We start from the raw sequence: 14,914 nt of genomic DNA, 5'->3' as shown, positions 1-14,914 counted from the left end.
AAAACTTTCTCACTTTTTTTTCTTTTCTTTTCTTTTTGGCGGGGCAATGAGGGTTAAGTGATTTGCCCAGAGTCACACAGCTAGGAAGTGTCAAGTGTCTGAGATCTGATTTGAACTCAGGTCCTCTTGAATCCAGGACCGGTACTTTATCCACTGCACCACCTAGCTGCCCCCATTTATTTTTCTTGATACAAATGATTGTCTACGAATAAAGCAATATGTCTAGATTACATTGAGGTCAACATTTTTAACTGATGCTTATAGCCCCTTATCTCATCTTGGCATAAGTTGAACTCTTGATCAGTGTAAATTCCAGCACAAATCTAATACATTTATATAATTTTCACTGAATAATCTGTCATTTGTTTTGAAAATTGCTCTTTATGTGGTAACTGCTAACACCAGCTTTGTTAAAACAAAAATCAAGAACTTCAACAAAAAGGTACCAGAAAGAAGGAGTTTAAGTACTAAGGAACCTTAGGATCATGCAAGATTTCTAGACCTGGTAGCTTCTACTTTAAATGAAGAGATATATTAGAATACAATATTGAAAAAGGTGAAGTAGGTGGTGCAGTGGATAAAGCACTGGCCCTGGATTGAGGAGGACCTGAGTTCAAATCTGCCCTCAGACACTTGATACTTACTAGCTGTATGACCCTGGGCAAGTCACTTAACCCTCATTGCCCCACGCCACCCTCCCCCCCCTCCAAAAAAAAAAAAAAGAAAGAAAGAAAAAGGTTATGGGTTACCAAAAAAATGACTTACTCCATAAAGCTGCATATGGGCAAGGATATACCTTTAATGTAATCAAGGACTTGGAAGTATTTCTAATAGAAAGACAAGCACTAAGTTAAAATGAAAGCAAACACCCAAAAGGAAGGGAAAACCTAGAAGGGAAACTTTCTTGAACAATCAGAAGGGACTGTCTGAGGAGGCAGTGATGGGGGAAGAAGAAATGGAGCTTTCATTCGTTCAGAAGGAATTGGGGGAGTTAAACAAGTTCAACAGAGGACCCAAGGCTAGACTGGTTCTGTTCTAAGGATCTGAAGAAGAAAAAGAGAAGGGAGGGTCAAAGGAGGCAAGCCTCAGTGTAGACAGGAGGACATACAGGGTGACCTGGCCATTTCTCATAACTGGGGTGAGTGAAAAGAGCATACAGAAATAGAGGAAGGGGCGGGAAGAGTGGACATCCAATGAATGAACCTTACTCATGTCAGATAGACAATGGAGCATTGAACACAAACATGCAAATGTACACAAAGAATGGGGTAGAGACATACATGGAGCTCAAAAGTAAAATAGGTGGAAGGGGTAGCACTGGTTTAGAAAGAAGAGGATACTAGGAAAGGAATAAATTGCAAGCAAAACAAAGCTCCTGATATTGAATGGGAGATTAAACATATACATATACACTCTGTCTCTCTCTCTCTCTCTCTCTCTCTCTCTCTCTCTCTCTCTCTCTCTCTCTCTCTCTCTCTCTCTCTCTCGCACACGCACACAGCAAAGAGTAGGAAACTAATGGAGAGCTAATCATTTGGAAAATGATTTTACAGATTGCGGTATAGGAAAGCAGTGGAATATTATTGTGCCACAAGAAATGACAAAAGAAGATGCATCATTTCAGAGAATCCTGTGTAGTATAAACTGATGCAGAATAAAGTAAATAGAAACAAGAAAAAATGTATGCAATGATGACAACATTGTAAAGGAAAAGAATAACTTTAAAAGACTCCTGGATTCTGATCAAAATGGTGACCATGCCATCTGTCCAGAGACCAATTATGAATCACGTCGTCTTCCTCATGGCAGAAGTCATGGATACCACTTTGGTTATGGATATGGTGTGGATTCATGGTGCTTTACTATGCTACGATGTTATGAATAGTTCCCTCCTCTCCCCAGACCGAGATTTTGCCTTGGAAGAGGACACCACAAAGGAATTTTGCCAACAACAATGTTAAATAAAAAGATGACCACTGAAACATCTTTTAAAATAATACTGAATTTTTCCCATTTGCATGTAAAACCAATTTTTAACATTTAACATTTTAACATTTTTTTAAAATTTGGGTTCCAAATTCCTCCCTCTCCCCCTTCCCCTTTCCTGAGAAGGTAAGGAGGTTTATGTAGGTTGTACACGTTGTTGAGTCATTTCATTTCAGTCATGTCCAACTCTTTGTGACTTCATTTGGGGTTTTCTTGGCAAAGATACTGCAGTGGTCTGCTGCCACTGCTTTTTTTTTTTTTTTTTTTTTTTGCCACTTCATTTTACAGATGAGGAATTAGGGTCAACAGTTAAGTGACTTTCCCAGGTAGTAAGTGTCCTACATAAAAGACTTTTTTTTTTTAAGCAGACATTAAAAACCTCATCGTACATTTAAGCTCATAACTAGGGTTCTTTTTCTTACATAAGAAAAGAATCCCCAAGGGAATATGAGGAAGGGAGCAAGCATTTATTAGGCTCCTTTTATGGGCCAGGCAGTATAACAAGCACTTGATAAATGTTATCACATTTGATTCTAACAGTACTGGGAGGTGTATCCTATTAATATTCCCACTATATAGTTGACAATACTGAGGCAAACAGAGGTCTCAGTTAACTTACTTCAGAGTCACAGAGCTAGTAAATGTCTGAGGTCAAATTTGAACTCAGGTATAGGCTCAGCATTCTATCTACTAAACTTCAAAGTGCACTAAATTTGTTGAACTGCATTAACTTTGTCAAGGAGAAAGGACGTCAGATGGTCCTCAGAGGCTAGAAAGAAATGTGTGCTGGTGCTTTAAGTCAAGTAAGAAAAATTCTTTTGTTGGTCACTTCTTTTTTTTGCCTTTGGCACGGGAAACCCTTTGAGGTGTTCAGATCTGTGCGAGATTGCAGGTAGGTCTGAGACAGTTATGGCAGTTGAAGCTTTGTTGAGTTTCTGTGTTCTGATCGTTTAGCGTGTGAGCGCGCGTGTGTGTGTGTGTGTGTGTGTGTGTGTGTGTGTGTGTGTGTGTTCATTCGTTCAGTCTCTCAGTGAAAAGCTACCCTTCGGTACTTTGCATACTCTTTCTTTAGATAAATATTTAACAAGCAATTAAACTCTTCCAGATCTATTTGTATGGTTTGGCACCGTGACTATGGACAACGGCACCATTATAAATGTGAGAGAGGCAGCATTTCGAGGTAGTAGACTTTCCCAATAAATACCTTCAGAACAAATCAAAAACTTTAGGAGGCCTTAGGTAAAGTGTTTTTAAAAAAAAATCAACAAACTCAATTCTGTGGTCTTAACTCTCCTCATTGAAAAAATGACTTTGAGACCTCACTAGATCATTTATGGTTTGGTGGTGGTGGTAGTATTGGGTCTTTTTTGGTTTTTTTGTTTTGTTTTTTTTTTGCTTCAAAGCAAAGACATTTAATGAAATAACTAAGTAAGATGTTTTGCAATAGAACATTACCCACCTCACCCCCAAACTGAGAGCATCTGCTTCCACAAATATACATACCACCAATGACTGAGCGGTGGTAGTATTGTAATAAAATGTTTTTGTATTTTGTTTTTGCTATTCTGCACTTGACAAACACAAACACATATGAGTATTTCCATGTACAATTAGGAATCAATAAGAGAAAAAGATTATCATATGTGAGACGACAAATCTCTATTACCAAAGAGCCTCTTTCTGAATATAAATGTTTAGCAAGTTAGTTCCAAACTTGTCCTGATTCTCTGAGTTTCCTTCTGAACCTCTAACTGTTGTTTTCTTTGCCTTTCTTAAATGCTTTAGTACTCATTATATTCCTTTTTTTGTATTGCTATCCCTTCTCCTGTTTTTTCCTCACCTGAAATTTTTTAACCTCTCAGCACAACCAAGTAAAGCAAATCCAAATGTTGGCCATATCTGAAAGCGTGTATCTCATGTTGTACTTCTAGATCGTCACACATGTGACACAGGAATGCAGGAGGTCTGGGCATCACACATCAAGGTCCCTACCTTGGCGTCCCAGTTGTTCATTGCATGGGTTGGAGATACTAAGTTGTTTTTCTTTACAATGTTGCCTTTTTAATTTAGTTGGCCTCCTAATTTACTCACTTCACTCTCCATCTTAGGCTATTTATATTTCAAGAAATCAAGGAAAGGTAAAAGTTTTTGGATTGAAAAGGAGCTATGTTCATTTCAAGGCTCAGACCTTTTCTTCCATATTAAATTTTAGTGGTTACCCAGGAATTCTCATACACTGTAAAATAATCATCTTGGCTTGTTTTTAACAACTCTACGGATTTTAGGGTATATTGTGTCCAAAATTAGTTCCAAGTAATATGGATAGATGAGGGAGGAGGATTGTCATCCATCTGTGTATCAAGGTGTATGTACATATGTGTGTATGTGTTTGTGTGTGTATGTATGTATGTATATGGGATGTGATACATGAATACAGGGTGTGTGTGGGTGTGTAAATACACACCCACCCTTTGGCTGACTCTCCAGTATATTAGAGTTTGTCTGTTTTGACCTTTTTATGAAATGATGTTCTTATAAAGTTGTTTTCTCTGAAAGACTTCAATTTAGATGACACCTTTCAGAGTGTAAAACAAACTAATTTGCCTGACAAATTAGCACTCAGCAACTGTGTTTTCTCCATTCCTCAAACACTTTTTCTTAAGAATTTCTCTCCTGAAAATGCCTTCACGTCATGTATGACATGGCCTTTCCTTGCTGGGGAGCATCTTTGGAGGTAATACCACCTTGCAGGAGTTGGTTTCCTGTGTGACTTAAACATGATAATTTGCTAAAAAGCTTTTCTTTTTTTTCATACATTCCCCGTTCTGTGGTCCCCTTTCTTCCTTCTATTCCTTTTTAAGTATCTCTTCTTTCTGAACTGTGGGGACTGCGTAACAATAAAAGAGGGAACTTTCTAAGACCCTAGACACAGCCATCCAGCTTGGGAGCATCTTGCCTTGTTGATCAGTTTCAGTTCCATCCATCCTTTTTCCTTCTGTTCAGGATTAATAAGGAAAGACCCACCCCTTTACCACCTTCTGAAGCCAAATACTGGGGTAAAGATGGACTTGCACTGCTGGGGCTTCTCAGTGGATTTCGTGTGATGCCTTTTCAGCATTGCTCATACACATTTAAGATTTGAGATAGTTGACAAAAGAATACAAAATCAGTGTCCTTAAGGGTAGCTAAAGTGGCTGTAGCCCAAATGTGTGTGTGTGTGTGTGTGTATAGGTTTTGTATTTAGCTATTATTTTATGCAATGCTAAGTTGTGGATATTGTTTTTTCAGCTTCCTAATATCATAAAATTCAGACTAAAAGGTCAAAAAGTGCAGTTCATTTTCATAAATGAGAAAGCTGCGGCCTGGAGGGATTAAGTGACCCGCTGTAAGGTCTGCTAGTCTTTCCCCTCCCCTTCTCCACTAATCTCTTGGCTTATAGTCTTTTGCTGGTGGTGTCCTATATGCTAATTCTCTTGTGCAAAGGTGACATAGACAGGCCTGGGGAACAGATTGGATATGGAGAGTAAGAGAGAGTGAGGAGCCCAGCTGACTCCTGGAAGAATACTATTGGTTAGGGGGCACAAAGGACAGAACACTGGACCTGGATTCAGGAAGATCTGAATTCAAATCTGGTTTCAGACACATGAACACGGTGACCTTGGGAAAGTCCCTTCACCTCTCTAAGCCCCCATTTCTTAACAATAAAAAAACACATGGGGTGGACTGAATAGAATGCCATTTTGAGCTTTTCTCCCCCAAGGGATCTCCCTGGAATGGCTTGGGAGAAGCGTGTAGTGAGGTCCGTGGCCAGCTCAATTCAGAGGGCTTTTTCACCTGCCCCAAGGAAGGAGTTGAGGCACTGAACATCCTTACTCCCCCAGGACATGGGCCCTGGAAATCTGACTCCCAGTGTGCACTAGCATTAGGATGGGTGGCAATATGTGATCTTCCATGGAAAGCCATTTGTCAAAGTTGTCCCTTTCCTTCTTGGACCTTCATGCCCTCAGTGGATAGTTTACTCTCACAGACATATTGTAGAGAGGGGAAAGTAGTCAATAGTCATTAGGTTAGGTGGAACAGGGATTCAGGATGATCACATGTGGAGTCAGGATGGATAGGACTGGAGGAAGCGCTCACGTCAAGTGTGACTGTGGAGGCTCTGTGTGGCTCTGTACATCAGGAGTGACAAACACACTGGCCTTGGGTCCAGAAGATCTAGAACTTCGGTGCCTTTAACCCAAGGCATTTAGCCTCATGGAGCCTTGTCTTCCTTATCTGCAAATTAAAATTCAGACATAGGGAGTTTTACAAAAATCTTCCCAATAATCCTACGGGAGGCATTTTAGGAGGGTCATTTGTAAGATGCTACATAAGCGTGAATGATTTTCTTCATTGTTCCTGGAGTGGATACCCATCCTCCCAAGCCCAGCTCAGATATCACTCTTCTCCACACACACACCCCCCACCCCCACCCCCTACCTCCGTCCCCAAGGACCATTGCCTTCCTTCCAGTCTCTCTTGTCTGAGCACATCCCACACCATCCTGGGCTTACTTGTGGCCTTTCATCTGTCCTACTTAGTTTACATCCTCCTTAAAGGAAAAAGCAGCAGCTCATTCTCATATTCCCCACTGCTTATAGCATCAGACCTTCCATGAATAAGTGGCCAAGAAGTACTTGTAGAGTTGGGTGAGCACTTACCATAGAAATAAATAGAAGCTCTTTGTTTGGATCTAGACTTAATGAGGATGTCTAGGCCTTTAAAAATCAATTGACTCTAATCTATCTGTTTGGTACTAATGGCAGGATGTTAATGGAATGAATGGTATGTATGACATTGCCATTCTCCAACAAGTGGATACATTGATATCATCCTGAAAAGACAGCAGCATTCTTAATTATAGGTGCAATAGAAATAATAAACATTCATTAAGCACCTACTGTATGCCATACTATGCTGAGTACTGAGGATACCAAGAAAGGCAAAAGACAGGCCTTGCTCTCAGGACATCCAGTCCAGTGGGTGAGGCAACAAATGAGGTGTGTCTGGATAAATTGGACATTATCAGCAGAGGGAAGGCACTAGCTTTAAAGGGGGTCAGGAAAGGCTTTTTAGAGAAGGTGGGATTGTAGCTGGGGTTTGATGGAAGCCAAGGGAGGGAATTCTCTGGATGGAGGAGGACCAGGGAAAATGCCTGGAGTTAGCAGAGGTTTTGTGTGAGGAACTGCAGGGAAGCCAATATAACTGAATCCTCCCAGACTGGGACTGGGGGTGGGGAGGTTGGGTGATGAAGGGCTTTGGGTGCCAAACAGATTTTCTACTTGTTCCTAGAGGCAATAGGGAGCCACTGGAATTCACTGACTTCAGGTGGTTGTGTGTACGTTGTGGGGTAGTTTGGTCAGACCTTCACCTTAGAAAGATCGTTTAGACAAATGAGTGAGAAATGGACAGGAGTGAGGAGACTTTTGTCAGGGAGACCGACCTAAAAGCTCTTGGAGTAGTCCTAAGAGGTGTGAGGTGATGAGGGCTTACACTAGGGAAGTAGTGGCAGTGTCAGAGGAGAGAAATGGGCACATACAAGAAATATTATTACAAAGGTGTGAGCAACAAGACTTGGCAGCATTTTGTGTATGGGAGCAAGAAGGGGAGGAGTTGAGCCTGACCCCTAGGAAGTTAGCCTGAGAGACTGGGAAGATGGTGGTTCCATCAACAGTAACAAGGAAGTTAGGAAAAGGGGAAGTTTGGGGGGCAGGGGGAAATTAATGAGTTTGGGAGGTTATATGGAACTCAAGATGTCTATGGGGCATCCAGCTTGAGGTGTCTAACAGACAGTTGGAAATGAGTGATAGGAAGTTGGCAGAGAGGTTGGGCTGTTTGAGTCAATTTGGGAATTGAGTATGGTGGTGAGAGTTGAATCCATGCTGATGAAATTATAGATGGAGAAGAAAAGAGAGCCTAGGACAGAGCCCTAGAGGACACCCACAGTTAGCAGATAGGACTTGGATGACTGAGGAGAAGTGGCAAGTAGATAAGATTGGAACCATGAGAGAAGAGGGTGATCAGCAGTGTCAGAGGGTGCAAACAGGTCAAGAAGGAATAAAGATGAAGGAAAGGCCATCGAATTGGCCATTAAAGAGATTGTTAGTCACTTTAGAGAGAAAGCTGAGCTTAGAAGCCAGACTGGAGAGAGGGAAGAACAGAAATGGCAATATCTATTGTAGAAGGCCTTCTTGAAGAGTTTAGTCCCCAAAGTGAAGGATGGGAGAGTACGGTTCTCTTCAAGCTGTCAGTGTTAGCCTCACTCTTAGCAGTTATATTATAAAAGGCACATTTGCTTTGGTTGACACTCTGTGACTCCTTTCCTTCAAATGCAAACCAAAGATGATCAGATATTCTTGGGCTGTTGATGGATACTATATTTACAAATGTCCTATCATTTTCTATCTTTATACAACAGTGTCTGTTATTAAATGAAAGAGTTGTTTTCAACTTATGATCATTTGCTTTAGTTCAAGACTTTGAGCAAAGAGTAAAAAAAGTTCTACCTTTTATTAGGATCCTAGATGGAGTCAGAAGGGACCTTAGCAGCTATCTGGTCCAACCCTCTCGTTTTATAAATTGGGAACCTGCGATGCCCCAAAACCAGTGGGGTCAGTTGAGGTGACTCTAATCGATTTAAACTTTCCCGTGAACAGGCCTCTACAAATTGACTTTCTAATCTGTTTCACATTTAGTAACTCTTGAACGTCATCCCTTTTCTCTTCCTTTTTTTTTCTTCCCTTCCAGCTTTCCTTTTTTTTTTTCTTTTTTCTTTCTTTCTTTTTTGGTGGGAGTGGGGAATAAACTTCTGATTTCATTGATGTGAGGTGATGCTCCCCAACCAGAAATCTGCAATTTATGCAACTGTTCCATCACTTAACATCTTGAGGTTGCCTAGGACAGGGTTTCTTAAGCCTTTTCCACTCGTGACCCCTTTTTGCCCAAGAAATTTTTCACAACCCCCACATTCAGTTACATGATCCCATAGGGGTTGAGACCCACAGTTTAAGAAGCTAGGGCCTTGGACACCAAGAGATGAAGTGACTTACCCAAGGTCACTTAGCCAGTAGGTGCCAGAAGGGGACACAGAATGCTTCTCTTTGTTATTCTATTCACTGTATTATTTTAGCCCATCTGTTTCAGGGTTCCTGTCCCACCTTTTAATTCAGTCCTTTCTTCTCTGTCACAGTTTACTCGGTATGTGATTTGGTTTCCCATTCCCAAGAATTTCTCATAATTACTAGATTAGGGGCAGCTAGGTGGCGCAGTGGATAGAGCACCGGCCCTGGAGTCAGGAGTACCCGAGTTCAAATCCGGCCTCAGACACTTAACACTTACTAGCTGTGTGACCCTGGGCAAGTCACTTAACCCCAATTGCCTCACTAAAAATAAATAAATAAATAAAATAAATAATAATAATTACTAGATTAGATTGTAAACTCTTCAAGAGCCCTTATTTATCTTAAATGGCCCCTGACTTCCTAAACAATGCTTTACATATCATCAGTGCTTAATAAAGTTTGTATCAGTTACTTATTTGATGCCCTTATGTTCCTGAGAAATTCTCTGAAAGATCTGATTTAGAAATTAGGCCTGGCCTATGAGTCATGTCACCTCACTAAAAATTGTTATAATGCTCTAATGCCCCCCTTCCCATTTCAATTCTGTCCACTTGGGACAGATTCTCACTTGTTTATCCTTAAATAAAGTCTCCCCCCCACCCCGCAAAAATATCAGTTGCTGATGGGGTGCACAAGACCTTTTTGCCACCTGGCCGGTGATCTTGTTAAACATTTAACATCTGTTTCATGTTCCAGCTTGCTAATGTTTTCTTGTTCATTGTAAGGGTCCTGATACAAGTTTAATTCTATAGGCTCAGATCCTTAAGGCAAAGCCATTCAGCTTCCTTCCTAGGGAAATGCTGAGCCCACTGTGCTCTAGCTCTTGTGAGGGCCTTTGTCCTTTAGGCCATGAGTAAAGAGGCCGAGAGTCCTTCAGAAACAGGGCGTTATTGGGGTAAAATGCAGCAGTGGCTTGAAGATGAAATAAAGCCAGCCATTCAGAAGGAGGCCGGGCCATCACTCCATTACAGGCAAGCCACTTAAACACTTGGGGTTTTCATGCCACTCTTCAAATTTTGCCCAAGACACCTGGACTAATGGCCCAGTGAAATGGTTAGGTCAGCTTTGGGGTTCTTGGTCATAAAACAACAGAATTTGGGAGCAAAGACCTCACAGGCATTAGTGTAGACTTTTTATTTCTTTTCCAGATGTTTAATGATGAAAACATACATAAAATACATATTAAAGTTCAGATGCTTTATATTTTTTGCAAGAAAATGAAGCCTTAAGATACAAAATAAACATTTCATTAAAAAAAAAAAAAGACTTAACAGGTTAGATTTTACTCAGTTAAGACAGTAAAATAGCAGCAAAGTACCAAGACATTATTTGTGCACTTCTTGTATTTAGGACAAAAGTTACTTCATTAAGATCAGAGTCAGAAATGCAAGACTGGCCTTCGAGGGTTTTATGTAATTTGAGTCACTGGTTAGATAGGAGCACGTTTTTTCCAAATCTACATCACAGAGAGGAGTACTTTTGTTAATTTCAGAACATTCTGGTCCTCAGCCAGTCAGCACGACCATTATTACAGCAACAGTGATCCCTAAGACATGCAGCACGTATGCTCTCCAGATACTTGCTGTGGAAGGTAAGTGAGCATTAAAAGCACTGGTGGTTGTCTCCTCTCTCCTTAAGGTGAGAGTTGTGCTTTGCTGAGCCATTCCGGAGAAGCTGCTCGGCACACCACTGGTGATGCTTAGGGTCATGGGAGTTGTAGATGACTTTGTGGAACTCATGAAGCTGGAGTTGAAGCTGGTGGCGTCTTGAATATGAATGGTCAGTGTTGCCGCTGCCGCTTCATGGGAGTTTGTCTTTCCTGTGGGCAGGTCTTCTGGATAGAGAACCAAAGACTTATCAGTGCTTGGAAGGACTACGCTTTTGCTTAGAGTGGCACTGAATGTGGACTCCTTTGTTCGATATTGTTTGGGTATTTTGGTCACCTTGTGTAGGGTTTCCAGACTCAGGGAACTAATGGCATCCGTGGCCTGTGCGCCACTGCCGGTGAAAGTGCTTGAGGTCCCTGCCGAAAGGGTAGGTTGTTCAGTGTGGTTCTGCCAGGGCGTTGTGTAGTTGGAACATGGAGACCCAACCACCTGAGCTGTGGTTTGCAGTACCCACTTCAGTAAATAGGTGACGTTTTGTTTGTCCTCACAAGCCCACCGATTGTTGTACAAAGTGATCACTTGCAACTGAGACAGGTGGTCGAAAGCTTGATCGGGAATATGCGTGAACTTGTTGTTGTGTAGGTAAAGGTGTGTGAGGTTTATCAGCTTCACTAATGTGCCTGGAAGAATTTGGGTCAAAGAATTGCTAGACAGGTCCACTGTCTTTATGTTGGGGGGCATGTTGGTGGGCACCGTCCAGAGCTTGTTACTGCTGAGATTGAGGGACGCAAGATTACTGAGGGTATTTCTGATGAGAACAACCCTCTCCAGCATATTCCTAGAAACATCCAGGCGCCGGAGGTTCCACTGATAGGCAGTATCCGACTTGTCCAGAAGTTTGATGGCGTTGTTGGTGGCATACATTTCCCAGAGGGACCTGGGCAGCTGCTCAGGGAGGCGTTCCAGCATGTTGTTGGACACGTCAAGGGTCCTCAGGTTGGTATATTGAGTTAGCTGGTTATGAAGATCAGTGAAGAGGTTAGAGGACAGGTTTAAGTGAACAATGTTCTCTTGGAGTCCAGGGGGCAACAGAGTCAAGTTTCTGCCTGAACAATCCACCCGCCTGTGCTTTTCTGAGCATGTACATTGGTGAGGACAGATACACAGAATGCCAGGGGCGAGAAGCAGGAGGATAAGCAGGCAGGGAGACATTTTCAATATCTGATATTCCATCTTTGCCTGGAAACAAACAGAGAAAGCGAAATGACACCCTTTCAGCATGCAAATGCTGTGGAGGAATCTGTTACGGTCTCTTCAGCATTAGGCAAAATTATCAATAAACCTCTTTGTTGTTTACTCCTTTTATAATTGTTCCAGTGATTAAACTAACAAAGCTCCCCTTCATTTATAGTCCAAATGCTTAATCCTGCTGTTGGGGCTGTCTGCTAGAGGGGGACTTTCTTTCCTTCTTTGCCTCCTGCGTCCCCCCCTCCTGCCTTTCCCCCCCCTTCTTTTGCCACCCTTCTTCCTTATCTGCCTACTCCAAGCCTGTATTCTAAAAAAGCATTCTCTTCCCAATATACACTGCCTCTTGAATCCAAGCAAATACTCTTTTCTTATAATGTTTTCTTATCCAGATGGAAAAAATGGCTGTCATAGATCTGTTTTTAAAATCTCTGCAGTAAGGTATCAGCCGTGTGTGTGTGTGTGTGTGTGTGTGTGTGTGTGTGTGTGTGTGTGTGAGAGAGAGAGAGAGAGAGAGAGAGAATGTTATTTTAAGATTTTTAAGAAACTAAATACAATAGAATATAGCTTTGTGTATTTCAAAGGAATGTCGGCATATTATGAAACATTTTAGGCATTTGAAAATCCAGATCCAATATAATCTCCCGAGCCCCGCACATTACATTGCATGATCTTGTTTTCCTGTATATTCTAGTTGTTGATTTTCACCGGAAAAACTGGTGGTGTTGGGTTTTTGTTTTTGTTTTTGTTTTTTGTTTTTTCACAAAATAAATGGACATCAGAACAAAATTTCCAAACTGTCACTGCAGCAAATTTTTGGTGCATGCACTTGCTACTAAGAAACAGATCTTCTACTCTAATGACCATTTGAAAAGGAACAAAAAATGTCTCTCCCTCTATCCAGCATTACCCTCCTTAAAGATCAGCTTACCACAGATAGGGTTGTCTTCCACCTCAGCACATCATCTCTCTCTGAAGCTCCAGCTCAAAGGTCGCCCGCTGGGTTCTGGAGAGCAGGGACAGGCTGTGTGCCGGAGGCTGGGCTTGGTGCTCCCCTTCTCAGCCTGCTCAGCTGCATTGTGTCGCTGTGAGCTGAGCCAGGCTCTGAGAACACCTGATCAGCACCACATTGGAGGACTGCAGAGCTGTCACTGGTGCTGACTCGGATTGATTGCAAGGGTGCATGCTCACCAGAGCCAAGACCTGAACTTACCTAGGGGATAGGGAGGGAGCTGGTGGAGCCCCTCTGATGGCATAGCTCCCACAGAGACACTCAGCAAGTCACACTTCCGTGATTTTAAACTAGATGGCTACTTTACATGAACATCTGCCTTGCTGAGGATTTTTGGTTTTCTCTTCGTGTAATATTTTATCATTGGAAATTAATTTAGCCGTACATTCTGGTCATTCTTTTCAGAGATGTCACTTTAATTTAACCCAGGAGCTCACATTCTCTGTGCGCGCGCGCGCGCGCACACACACACACACACACACACACACACACACACCCCTCTATGGATTCTAGTCTTCCAAATTTATCCTCCCTTCCTTCTCTGAGATACCTACTTAAATATGTTTGTTTCAAACAAGAAGAAAATAATTAGTTGTCTCAGCTTATAGCTTCTCAATGGGCTGAGCTACATTTGAGTAAGAACACAGGTAGCACCTGTGTCTTCAGAAGCATTGTTTAAAATATAAAATGAAATCCATTACAAAAACCATATGTTAAATGTACAAACCACGTGGGTGTGAAAAATTGCCCCGGATTTGTATAGAAAGCCTAGCTACAAACCCAGGCTCATTGCTTATTTCTGGCATGACGTAGATCTAGTCACTTGCTTTCTCTGCCTCTCAGTCTCCTTATCTGTAAAATGGGGCAGTTGAACTAAATAGACCCAGAGAGTCCTTCCAGCCCTAAACCTGGAATTCTTTGGAAGGCTTCATGTGAATTTCTCTTTTGGGCTAGGAGACAGAAGGTTTGTCAGGCCCTGTAAGGACCCTGCTTTTGCTGGAAGTGCCCCTTTCTGCTGTCTTCTCATCTTGTGTGGGTGCTCTGGCCCTTCTGGAAGGAGTTACCAGACTTTGGGGAAGTAACAGTGCCTGTAGCTTGTAACTGTACTCATGTGAGTACACAGGGTCCAGCCAGTTCAGTGAGCTTTGTGAGTGGAGGTAGAAAGCAGGGGAGCTTTGATTTGTTTGATTAATGGAGCTGTCCTTTGGGACATTGTATTAATGTGAACCCTTCTTTGCCTAATTTTCTTCTTTTAGGGAGGAAATAAGGCAAACGTATGTTTGGTTTCTTCAATATGTTTCACATTTAGTTAGCTTTATATGGACACTGGGAATATCCTAAAGAGGAACAGACTAGCAATGAGAGAGAGAAAGGGAGAGGAAGGGAAGAAAGAGACAGAGACAGGGAGGTAGAGGGGGCAGCTTTTAGTTTCCACCCTGCCATATGCTGGAGCTCATGAAGTAAAGTGATGAAACGTCCATGTTCAGTTCCTCATCTCAACCCAGAGATACTTCGCCCTCTTTCTGTAGCCCCTGGAGAAGCTCATTTGGGTCATGATTTTGATTTTGGGTTCAGGATCCAGGCCAAGAGGTAACATGCTGGCTTTTTATTTTATTTTATTTTTCTCTTAAAAGCTAAAAAAAAAAAATTGACTTCTCTTTGGTCTAGTTTCCAGATAAAAATTAAATGTCTGTCTTAAGCTGAATACTTCAGAACACCATTTGCCATGGATCCTGTATCCTGACCTCTCTTTTATGTCTGCTACTTATTCATCTACTGAATGTGTTCATGGATGTCGTTTGGTAATGTCCAGGTTAGCCAGCAAATCTCACGAGTATAGATTCACAACATTGCCACCGTGTTGGTGCCATTAAACAGCCATTAGTAATTTGGAGTTCAGCTAT

The 14,914-nt window shown here is 41.9% G+C and overlaps 2 protein-coding genes across 18 annotated transcripts in view; one reads left to right on the top strand and one right to left on the bottom strand.

Moving 5' to 3' along the window:
- The window catches only part of NF1 (neurofibromin 1), a 248,796-nt gene that overhangs the window by 167,459 nt on the left and 66,423 nt on the right, over positions 1 to 14,914 (top strand). The gene's annotated exons all lie outside the window — the stretch shown is intronic.
- On the bottom strand, positions 10,323 to 13,279 carry OMG (oligodendrocyte myelin glycoprotein). The gene is made up of 2 exons (XM_044004340.1): positions 12,930 to 13,279; positions 10,323 to 11,992 (listed from the first exon to the last, which is right to left on the bottom strand). The coding sequence occupies exon 2, from the start codon at positions 11,984 to 11,986 to the stop codon at positions 10,652 to 10,654; it is 1,335 nt and encodes a 444-aa protein (XP_043860275.1). The 5' UTR covers positions 11,987 to 11,992; positions 12,930 to 13,279; the 3' UTR covers positions 10,323 to 10,651.

The sequence above is a fragment of the Dromiciops gliroides genome, chromosome 4, assembly GCF_019393635.1.
Source record: "Dromiciops gliroides isolate mDroGli1 chromosome 4, mDroGli1.pri, whole genome shotgun sequence".
Taxonomy (NCBI): domain Eukaryota; kingdom Metazoa; phylum Chordata; class Mammalia; order Microbiotheria; family Microbiotheriidae; genus Dromiciops; species Dromiciops gliroides.
Note: the sequence above shows the minus strand (reverse complement) of the source record. Positions and strands in the feature narration are given on the sequence as shown.